Raw genomic sequence first — 12,417 nt, forward strand, 5'->3', positions numbered from 1 at the left:
TTTGCAGTAGTACTTGGCCTATTAGTTTGTTTTGACATTTGTTCAGTACACTTCCAAAAAACAGTTCTTTCCCATGAATAGCAGATCAATATCAGATAAATGGTTTAAGAAAAGGACATTTTAAAATGCAATGAGTAAAAATAAAATTAAAATGCAATGCAAAAATCAGATGACTTTTTTTTTTTTTTTTTTGTAAATCAACTTGTCTAAACTATCCTAAATAAATTATCTTCTTTGAAAAACAATTTCTAGAAACGATGACTATGTAAGGAATGAAATACAATCTGAATGTGTATATCGGCATCTCCCGATACTTGGCCATCTACTTACCCGCACACATCTAACTGTCTCTTATTTTTTCTGAAATAGAAAAGAGCTGCTAAGAGAGAGGAAGCATTAGCATCATTTGAGGCCTGGAAGGCTATGAAAGAAAAGGAAGCAAAGAAAATCGCCGCCAAAAAAAGACTTGAGGAAAAAAACAAGAAAAAAACCGAGGAAGAAAATGCTGTGAGAAAAGGAGAGGCACTACAGGTATGCAGGGGCTTCGGACATCTGCCTTCCTTATCCTCCCTCGCTCAGCACCTATGGTACTGATTGACTGCGCTTCTCCTTACCTGGTCACATCCACGGTCAGTAAGAAACTCGTTGTGAACTCTTTCAGGCGTTTGAACGATGGAAAGAGAAAAAGATGGAGTATCTTAGAGAGAAAAATAAAAAGGAGAAAGAATACGAAAGAGCGAAGAAGCAGAAAGAGGAGGAAACTATTGCTGAGAAAAGGAAAGATAACTTAACAGCTGTAGAGAAATGGTAATCCCAAATGAGAACTGTTTTGCTCCATTTCAAATGAATAACGCTCTAGGCTTTTAAAACATTGTTTGCTTGAAATTTACTAATGTATCGGCATCTCATTACCACAAAGATGTATTAGGAAATCTTTATTATAGCCTCTCCTTTAACCACCCAGTGTTTTGTACTGTCCTACATAGGAATGAAAAGAAGGACGCCTTTTTCAAAGAAAAGGAGAAAGAGAGAATAAATGAGAAAAGAAGAGAAGAACTGAAAAAAGCAGAGAAGAAAGATAAAGACAAGCAAGCTATTGATGAATATGAAAAATGGCTGGTAGGTATTGTTTGTTAATGAACCTGTGTCTTATTAATGTACTTTATTCATGACTTTTCTGTGCCTAATTCCAGTTCTTTTTGCCCCTGCCTGCTGGCCATTTCTACTCAAAGCTGCCTTGTTGAATCTGTTCTCTCCCTATGTCTATCATATTGTCTTTGATTTACTCATTTCTGTTAACGCTTCTACTATTCCTTCAAGCACTCAGGCTTAAGCCTTCAGGCATGATATTCTGCCTTACCCGCATTCCCAGGGTTAGTCACTTACCAGTCGTGCCTAGTCTTCCTTTGCAATGACTCTTAGGTGTAAAATCACAAAAAGCTGACAAGTGCACTGCTGAAGGACTTGTCAGCTTTTAGGTGGGACTTGTCATGACACATAGTAATACTGAATTGAACGGTGAGAAAGTTATTCCACTTTTTAAATTCTCTTTTGCTCTTTCCAATGACCTCAAGGAGAAAGTCTCATTTTGGTGCTTTTTAACGAAAGAAAGCAAATAAGAAGTTCGGGAGGAAAATGTCTAGCTGGACGTAACATGTTTCTGTTTTTTAAATATTTTTCTTCTGTTTTAGTCTGCTTATGTTTATAGTTCCTTTTCATTGATGTTAAGCAAAATACTGTTTTCTATTTTAAAATATCATCATATATATATGTGTTTATCAATTTTTGACTAAGTAACGTGTTCATATGAAAAGCACTTTACATCGGTAGGTGGCACATTCACGCGGGTAGTTAGCATCCCCATAGGTGGCACATTCATGTGGGCAGTTAGCATTCCGCCTGGGGCAGCAATCGCAAAGTGTAAAAGTTGCTCCACGGGGCATAGCATCCGGTAGGGCTCTCTGCAGTAAGATTTCTTATAAACTTTTTGAATTCATGTCAATGTGCTAGTTAAAAATACTGTTCAGGGTATTTTGTGGTTGTATTTCTCTGGTTAGGACTGACTTTTAGCATCTTTTCATTTGTGGAAGGGTCACTTGTCATTTTTTTTGTAAACTGTTAATCCATAGGCTTTGCACATTTTTCTGTTGGTCTTTTTCATATTAATTTTCAGAAGCTTTTTTATACACTAGGGAAATAAGCCTATTTCTGGTAGGAGTTACAACCATTTTTTCCCATGCTTTTGTTGATCTCTCAACTTTGCATATAGTATTTTATGCGATGAACAATTTTGTTTTATCTTCTGGTGTCAAATTTATCAGTCTTTTGAGTTCTATTTTCAGGCATAGTTGAAAAGACTTTCTTCATAACTTGAAGTTAAATAAAGTGTTCTCATTTTTCTTCTAGTAACTTTATGATTTTAATATCTTGACATTTTAACATTTGACCAGCTTATAATTTATCTTACTCGTGATGGGATATATGATTCCAACTTTATTTTTTCCAAACACATCTCCTATAAAAAAGCCTCTTACACAATGATTTGAGGTACTGCCTTTGTTATCTGATACATTCCCAGAATTTAGGATCTGTTTCTTCTCTTCTTTTTTTTTTTTTTAATGTTTATTTATTTCTGAGGGAGAGAGAGAGAGAGAGAGAAAGAAACAGAATATAAGTGGGGGAGGGACAGAGAGAGAGGGAGACACAGAATCCGAAGCAGGCTCCAGACTACGAGCTGTCGGCACAGAGCCTGACGCGGGGCTCAGACTCACAAACCATGAGATCATGACCTGAGCTGACATTGGACGCCCAACTGACTGAGCCACCCAGGTGCCCCAGGATCTGTTTCTTGACTTTCTGTTCCATGGGTCAATCTCAGATCTCACTGTACATATTCCATATACTGTTTCATTATCAGGACTTTATATCTGTTTTGCTTAATCTTCCTTCATAGCTCCACTTTCAAGTATCTATTATTATTTACTTTTTCACATAAACTTTAGAATCAACAGTAGCTAGAGAAACATTCAGGACACAAGGCAGACTATGTAAAGATAAGATAAAAACATGAAGCATTTAGGAATAAACTTAAGAAATGTACAAGACAAAGAAAACTGTGAAGAAAATTTTAGAACACTCCTAAAGGACACAAATGAAGACTTGAGAACATGGATCAAAACTGCTCTTGGATAGAAACACTCAGTCTTATAATGATGTTATAGATGTCAGTTCTCCCTGCAATAATTTACAAATTTAATTCAATCCTAATAAATATAGCAACAGAATTTATTATTGTTTATGTGTTGACTTTAGTGCTGTTTTATGCCAATTTCAGGCAGAAAAACAGTAAGGAATAAGGTGATCAAAATTGGTTTAATGGTTTGAATGAGGAAGGTAGTATTTCATGATGTCTTTCTTAAACTTTTAAAAAAAAAATTTAATGTTTATTTTTGAGAGAGAGAGGGGGGTGGGTGGGGCAGAGAGAGAAGGAGACACAGAATCCGAAGCAGGCTCCAGGCTCTGAGCTGTCAGCACAGAGCCCTATGCAGGGCTCAAACCTACGAACTGTGAGACCACGACCTGAGCCAAAGTTGGACGTTTAACTGACTGAGCCACCCAGGCGCCCCTTCCTTAAACTCTTAAATAGTGCTTGGTTCTAAGAAAAATGAAAACTCTTCATAGATCAAGGAGACATATACTGTGTGCTAGTATCACTTATAGCAACTAAATGTACGTGTTTAAGTTTTCAGTTTTATTTTCACTTATTCTTGAAAGTGGAATAAAATCTCCTTAATGACTAAGCCACAGTTAGGTACATTGTGTTTTATTATAGTACTTAGTCACTTTCTCATCCTGATCAGTCCTCTAGAGAACAAAAACTCATCAATCAAAGATCTACGATGAAAATGACTTGTTTTGATGTCAGTATAACCTCAACAAATATAATGCTACTTATAAAAACATCCATATACAATATGTTACAGAACTACTCCTCCATTTTACCAATCTCTTATTAAAATTTGTTTGCAGATAGTTTGGAAAAATACCCCTATTTAGAAATCTAAGGACTTTCATTTTAATGTAAAGTTATGTGTCAAAATTTTGTTATAAAATCTAATTTGAGTAGTGAGCATTGGATGAGTTATTATTTTAGGGGAAAGTTATAGCCAAAGATCAGTAAGACTCTCTTCTTTACACTGGTTCCCAGATTAATTAATAGTTGCCTTTAGTAAGAAAATGAATAAAAAGTTCAGTCTCCAACAGACAACAGTCAGAAGGACTTTATAACAAGGTTCTTTTAATTTTTAATTATTGCTTGAGTAATATTACCAATAATTAATTATTACTCAAGATAACATTGTAGATCATCTGAATTGATATTAAGGTTGATAGTTGCTTATTTTCTATTCTGACCTTTTTAGTATCTACCAGTAAGAACAAACTTGTTTCATGTTTCCCTCTCTCTCCCCATGTTAAATGGAACAGACAAAAAGAGGTTTGTTTGGTCAGTTTCTGTGGACACAGCCTAGTCTTTGCTTTTCTGCTACCTAGCAAGAGGGTCTGCCTCCCTCTGAGATACTAAAATGATTGTGACTCGATAGTTTTTTTTGTTTTCTCAATTAAGATTCTGAAAGGAGATTCCCTCTTTGCTTTAGTAGGACTAGCAGGCATGCAAACATTTTCATGATCTGGAGCAAGGTGTTAAAATAATTTCATACCTCTCTATTCCTTTCGTTTTATGTGAATAATTGTATGTCGATGGAAACCTTGCGTTATCGTATTCTCCTTGTGACATCTATCAGTTCCACACAGGTACGGGTAAAAGAACCGTAGACACCTAATAATTTACCAAAAATGCTGTCCCTCCCAAGCCGCCCAGTCTGCAGAGGCAGTGCTGTTTAAGGGTTCCTGGGTACTGCTGCTCTTTGAGAAAATCACCAAGGTGAGGAAACCACCCAACTTGCAGGTGTTAGCAGAGACTTGGAGAAATGGAAAGACAATCTGAGCTGCAGGGTGAAAGGAGCGAGAGCTGTTAACATTTCAGGTAGTCCTAGATTAATGTCTAGATTTCACGGTACTTCCCACATACTCAGTCATCTCTTTGACAGGTATGTGTATGGGGAAACAGAATGGCTCGAAAATTCATCTGCTTTCATGAAAATGTGAGGTTCTAGAAGATAATATTTTCAAATAAGATGAAGGTCAGAACTGTTCCCATCAAGCAGTAAAATAAAAACTTACCATTCCATTCACCCAGAAGCCAGCGTTCTCGCCTGGATTATTCCCACCACTTTCCAGGATATGTAGCCCTTAATTCCTCATTTGCCTCCAGAGGTGGTCCCACATTTCACTGCTTTTTCTACAGCTAAACTTCTAAAGGTTCATTTACACTTCTTAGTTCTCCATACCCTTTTCACCCTCCACACACTCCGAGCTTGTCTCTTTTGCCATTGTGTTACAGAAACTACGCTTTGACAGTTAGTTTTGTCAGACCATGTAGCCATCCAATGTGTTGTTTTCTGCCACATTCCCCGGACCTCTCAAACATTCTAGATAGTCGCATCCTCCTTCTTGCAGCCATCTTCTCTCCTGGGTGCCCTGTTCCCCTGGTTTCTCTCACTTCCCGGCCTCCCTTCCCAGCGTCACTTGTTGACTTCTCTTCTCTTACATATGTGCCAGTTGTTACTGTGGCCTGCGGGCCCCACCGCACCTCACTCCCCTGTCTTTTTATTCTCACCTGGCACCCCCTTCCCATCTTCCCAGTTTGAGTCACGCTGGCTCTCTCGTTTCTCCTCACATCCCATGGTTCTCTGACTTGTCAGAGCCCTGACATATACTGCTCCCTCTACTTGAAATGCTCTCTCCCCATCGCGTATCACAAGTGGCTTCTCTTACCCATCTTGTCTCACTCACAGTGACATTCCTGAGTCCACTTTTCTTTGCAAGGAAGTACTCCCTTTTGCTCTTTAACAATCACAACGATCTTTTCATGATGTTCCATAGAAATTCTCACAACTCGAAATGATCTGTGGTTTCTTTGATTGTTTATTAACTGCCTATTTTGAAAATCCCCTGAGGGACAGGGACCAAATCAGTGTGTTTGGATTTTAGAATCACTTTATGCATGGCCCTCACTATGCTACTTGACCCAGAGTAGGATCTCAGTGCTTAAAAGGTGAATGAATAAACACAAATCAAAGCAATATAGTACCAGTAAAATATTAGACCCCCCCCAGGGCCCCTCAGAACCTGTTACAAGTAAGGATATGCTATATAATAAAGTAACGCAAATTAATACATGCAGGGAAATTATAATTTGGTTATTTGTGTGCCATTTGGACATAAAATCTCTTCAGAAAATTACCCTACAACAATAGAAACTCCAAAAGAACTAAAGCAATGAATATAAAATGCCAAACAATAGAAGAACCAAAAGAAAATAAAACAGTATCAAGTCTCACAAGATAAGATGCTTTTCTAACCTAGAAGTGCTGTGGAAATAACAAAGGAAAACATGAACAGATATGAAATTTAAAATCATTAATGCATTAACATAAAAAGTCAGTGTAGGTGCTGCTTGGTGAATTCCTACAGCAGCTTTGAAAAATTATTTCCCAGTAAAGTTGAACATAGTCAAACCCTACAAACCAATTTTACTCTAAGCATATACATGGAGAGAAAATCTTGACTTATAGGTACAAGGAATCAAACAAGGATGTTTATAACACGGTCATTGCGTGGGGAAAAAAAAAAAAGGAACATCATTCTTTCAACAAAAACAACAAAAAAAATTGATTAATTGTGATAAGTTGCTATGCTAATATGGAATTCTATTAGTATTCTATGGAATATCAAGGAACTAGAGTTATACCTCATATAGCTGGATCTTAGAAATATTAAGATGAATAAAAGAGGATGTTGCAAAAAATATATAGTGTGTTCCCTTTTATTATAAATTATAAAAACATACAAAAAAGTTATTGGGGGATTAATACATATATGATAAAAGTATTACATATTATAATAAAATATTACAATAAAATTAAAAGATACACTGGAATGATAAGCATCGAATTCAGAGCAATGGATACCTCAGTGGGATGGAGAGGAAGGACTGTGATAAGGGAATGAACACCGAGAGCTTCAAAAGTATTGGTCATGTTTTCTTTTAGAAGGCAGATAGCGGGTTCACAGGTTTTGGCTATATTACTCTTTAAACAGTTGTCACGGCTGAAATATTTCTTATTTTTTATTTTATTTTATTTATTTATTTATTTATTTATTTATTTATTTATTTATTTATTTTTTGGTAAAAAGGACTAAAAGTAACATAGATAAAACATTTGCTGCAAAGATAATATTTACTGTATGAAACTCTGCAGGGGCGCCTGAATGACTCAGTTGGTTAAGTGTCTAACTCTTGATTTCGGCTCAGGTCATGATTTCATCATTCACGGGTTCGAGCCCCGCATTGGGCTCTGTGCTGGCAGCACGGAGCCTGATTCTTTGTCTCCCTCTCTCTCTGCCCCTCCCTGACTCATGCTCTATGTCTCTCAAGATAAATAAATAAATAAATTCTGAAAAAGGTGTTTATGATATCCATATCGATGAGCTAAATAATTGAGAAAAAAATTCACTTAAAGGTGCTAAAGAAATCAAAATGTGCTCAAACTCAATAATAAGCAAAGAAACATGAGACTTAGCTTTCAACTATTTATGAAAATTTTGAAGTATTCTTGCTGCTATGGCAGATTCAACCTTTGCAGCCAGTAAATTTAGTTCTGAGAATCTGTTCTCAGAAAGTCATCCACCAACCTCTAATAATTATTCTCTTTGAGTTATGGAATTTTAGGGTTTTTTCCCATTTTTCACAATTTTATTTAAATATTATCACTTTTAATATTAAAAAATAAGTGATTAAGTGGTGTATTAGTTCCTGTTGGTAGTATTCTTTATAAGCAATATTCTCTAACTACTATTCCTTTATAAACAGTTAAATCGGAAATGACATTTAAATCTGTAATGGATTATTTTGTTCTTCAATGAGCAACTTTATTTGACAATAATGTTCATATATGTATGTAAATTTACAGTTTTCTGTTTTCTCTTTAGGAAAAGAAAGAAAGGCAGGAAAGAATTGAACGAAAACAGAAGAAACGTCATTCCTTCCTTGAAAATGAGGCACTTCCTCCCTGGAGCCCTCCAAGTCGAACTGTGTTCTCAAAAGTGTTTTGATAATTCTCATTCTTACGTGAGATATAGTTATTTATCAATTCACTAATTTTAGCCGTGAGTTTAAAACTATTTATTCAGTTAGTTATAGTTAGAAGAGTTCTATGTTATTAAACGCCAGCCATTTCCACTGACTGTGGATAAGATGCTTTGGAGTTTAATCAATGAAATAATTGAAGGCATTTTTTTTGGACCGTAGATAAGCTGCCTCAAATAAGAAGCTAATAATCAGATCGCTCTTACCATTAAAAGAACCCTTTATCATGTCTTTGCAATTGTTACAATCAGGTGACCCATGACCACTTTCAGCCGTGCCCGGTATTGAAGTGTGTGTATTCCCCAGAATAAAGGAAACCATTTAGGTATGACAATCATAGAAATAATTGAATCATTCTGTGAATGATTGTCCACCTAGATTCAGGTTTTAAAAGGAATCAATGCTGGCAGTACGCATGTATTATTTTTTCCAAAACTTATCTTTAACTTGAGCGGTTGCACTTGCACTGTACAAGTTAGGTTTTGGTCAGGTGAGGCAGTAGTTCAGTAGAACTCTAATCCTCCAGGCGTTCTATTTAAGGAGTATGCCTTATGTTTTAATATGAGTGTATCTGTCCCAGATTTCTATGACAATCATAGACATAGGCATTTGAGTAGACCTCTCAAATTTGTCCTCTAAATTCTATCTCACTTTATTATTTCGGTGATATCAAAAGATATCCGTTTCTTGGCAGTGAAATACTCACACAATTGAGATGGAAATTCCACAAGAGTTCAAGGTCACTATCACTATTATTATTTTCCAGATTTAAGCCATATAGGTGATAAAGGCAATTTTTGACCTCTTAACCTATTCTAGAGTCTTATAGCTTATATTTAGAAGACAGCTGTATAGGAAGGTAACTTGTAGAAAATGCCCAAAGAATCTTTATTTATTTATTTGATCTGTGCATATCTTTATATTAATTGGACTCATACTTGAACTGGTCAGCTAATTTATCACAGACCAAATGTATGCTCTCAGAGTTGTGATACTACTTAGGCAATGATGGGATGCAATGATGGGTGAGAATATAATTACTATTTATTAAGCACCTATTGTATGGTCTCTTCTGGGTCTTTACAAATGTTAATTCTTTGCAACAAGTATTCAACGCAGGTATTCTTTTTCAGATTAAAAATACTGAGACTCAGAGAAGTAACTTGCCATACATTTAGCATGTGACATTTGAGATTAGAATTGAGTAAGTCTTCCTCCCCCCAGAATCAATAGGCTCATTTTTATGCTCTGTATTATATCAACTTTATAAACACATTTTACCTCTCAGATCCTAAAATCGTGCATTGTTACTTAGAGCTTGTATTTCCTTTTAAGAAATATCTGTTTGTTATTAGAGATGGTGAACTTTATTAGATCTATAAAATGAAAGAAGATTTCATAATATGTAAAGAATTAGTCAAATGCCTTGTATGTAGTATTAGAATGTCAGGAAACCCAGCAGGTAGTGGAACATAGGCTTTTGAGATAGTCATTCAGAAGGTCCCACTCTGAGGATTAGGCTGGCTGCAGTGCGTTCAAGATAAGAGACATCACGGATCACTGGATCACATCAGTGCTACAGGTAGTTGTTTTTTGTTTTTTGTTTTTTTTTAATTATAAATAAAACTAGAAGCCTTTTTATACTGCCGGGAACCAGGAGAATACTTCATGAAATTGAAACTATTATCACCAGTGTGTATTATCAATATGGGATTTAGCTCCTCTGTTTTTCACCAAATAGATATATATAGTGCCTACCAGGATGAATCGTTTATGGTATCTAATTAGCTATTCAGAGCTAAGAAGGTATTTGCAAATTCCAGGAAAGTTAAAGGAAAAAAGGTCAGGGATATGAGATCATAAATGCATATGTCATAAGTTTCACATTAAATATTTACACTTCCCAATTATTTTCTTCTTCATTATCATTTAGTGGCTTGCTATCATCGCTTCTTAGTTGCAGGAGCACTGAATGAAGTTAGTAATTAATGTAAAGCATATGGCACATAATAAGGACTTAATAAATGTTCATTTTCACTTACTTACTTCCATAAGCCCTGCATTTCCCCACTTCATGTATGTGAGGAGAAGGTCAACACAGATGGGATTGATAATGGTTATTTGACTTACACGTTCTTAGCATGCAAGAAGAAATCTCCACTTTCCTGGCCAGTCTGGCCATCAAAAGAGAATATGGAGGTGAGTTGGATTAGAGACCTCCTAAAAAGAAATCTAAAGAAATCTAAATCTTAGCACTGCTTGTGAAGTAGAATGAAATGGGAAATTGAGGTGTTTGCGAAGACCCAGCAATTCATCTCCCTCAGTGGGGAATTTTGTCTTAACTACGATAAATAATAAATTACTTCCTGTTTACAGTAACACCTGCTGATCAGTTATCTAGTTGAATGAAATCCTCTCTTCTTCCCGTAGCAAAAATAAAGCTGAGTTTTAAGAGCTGGATGAAAGTAAAGTACTGTTGACTTTCTGAGATCCAAAGGAGAGAATCCAACCTGGTAATATTCTCTTGAATGCATTTATCTATTTAAGGGGTATGATTTTCCCATATATCCTTTAAAGTATCAAATATCAATACATTTGCTCATCAAGTTTTCATTAATTTATAATAGGGAATTCAAATTCAAATTAAAGACACTAAAAGCATATAGATTTTCAGACTAAAATTCTACTTTTGTAAACTGTATTGATCACTTGAATGCTAACACTTCAAAGTACAGAAAATAAGAATTTAATGAATATTTTGCAATATGACTGAAAACAATTTCCCTAGAAATTGTCAGATTAATACAAAAATAAAATTGTATACAGAATGTATTTTCCCCGTAACAAGCAAGAAAACAGTAGTGCGTTCTATAAATAGAGAAAAACTATATGGCATTTTAGATCAGTAGGAAGTGGCAGTTTTCTTAAAGAAAATAAGAACCATTCAGGGATAACAATTTTCCAGTGGTTTGTATTGCATCCTGTTTTGAAAATGTTAGTAGTTCATTTATTGTTCTAAATAATATTGAAACTGATGTCTCACTGTTGCCAAAGCGGTAGCTGAAAATAGTTAAGTGTTCCCAGTTGTATATACCTTGGAGTTATAAAACTATGGATCTAGAAGGGTTTTAATAATTTCATAAAGTTGGCCCAAACACTATTTCTAAGTTGAATGACTACTTTGACTTTCCCAAGCTCAGATCACTAACCATAAGAATCCAAAGTTAGAAATCAGGTGTCCAGTTTTCCGGTTGTAATCAGCCCGCCATTCCACAATTTTGAGATCTGATAAAACTTTCACACTAACTTTTGTAGCCATGGTCATTACCAACTTAGTTCGTTTCGATTCTCTCCAATGGTCCCTTATTCTTCCAGTGCCTTCTCCATAACTCCACCAGATCAAAGCTCTTTGGGCACCTCCACCATTATTTCATGGGTGGGGGGAGTACTGAAGTTTCTTAAGCTCTGGGTCACAGGCTACAGTAAAATGGAAAAAAGGAATTTCTCAAAATGGGAGAAATTGCATGTTAGCCAAAGTAGTTCCCAAGAATAAACTAGTACAGAAAACAAATTTTCCTGAGGTAATCTTGGCTCTAATTTCAATAGTGCTGTAATAAAAGGTATTTAAACCCATATGCTTCCATTCTACACAAAGCAAAGATATTACCAATTGTCCTGCTTCCTAGGTACATTGGCTGACAGAATAATGAATGCTATGTAAATGCTTAACTAGAGACTTCCCTGAATTCTTTTTATTTTACTTGTGATTTGATTATTTTGGAACATGTTACATGTAATTGTATAATGTTAATTAAATTATTGGCACTAAATTTAGGATGTTTAAGAATTACTTGAGGAGATGTATTTAATGTCTGCTTTTTAGTAGCATACTTCATGTTCTGCTTAATTAAAGTTAATCATTGAAGATTTATTTTATTGGGTCCTCTTATTTATTGATTGTGCCAAATTTCATTTCATAACATTGGAAAATGTGGTGTGAGTTTTATTTGTGGGCTAAAGGTGAAATGATCATTGTCATTTGCAGCAACATGGATGGATCTAGAGAGTATAATACTAAGCGTAATAAGCCAGAGACAGACAAATAGCGTATGATTTCACTCATATGTGGAATTTAAGAAAGAGAACGA

At 35.5% G+C, this 12,417-nt stretch overlaps 1 protein-coding gene across 4 annotated transcripts in view; it reads left to right on the forward strand.

Moving 5' to 3' along the window:
- MAP9 (microtubule associated protein 9) overlaps nt 1–12,200 on the forward strand; it is a 38,324-nt gene extending 26,124 nt beyond the window's left edge. For all 4 annotated transcript variants that reach the window (XM_025921978.2, XM_086704021.1, XM_086704023.1 and 1 more), the window contains exons 11-14: nt 370–531; nt 662–807; nt 987–1,119; nt 8,113–12,200. In XM_025921978.2, the coding sequence (XP_025777763.1) occupies nt 370–531; nt 662–807; nt 987–1,119; nt 8,113–8,235 (564 nt within the window). In that variant the 3' untranslated portion in view covers nt 8,236–12,200. The remainder of the gene's footprint in view (nt 1–369; nt 532–661; nt 808–986; nt 1,120–8,112) is intronic.
- The last annotated feature ends 217 nt before the right edge of the window (nt 12,201–12,417 follow it).

Source organism: Puma concolor, chromosome B1 (assembly GCF_028749965.1).
Source record: "Puma concolor isolate L17-30 chromosome B1, mPumCon1.1.hap2, whole genome shotgun sequence".
Lineage (NCBI taxonomy): Eukaryota > Metazoa > Chordata > Mammalia > Carnivora > Felidae > Puma > Puma concolor.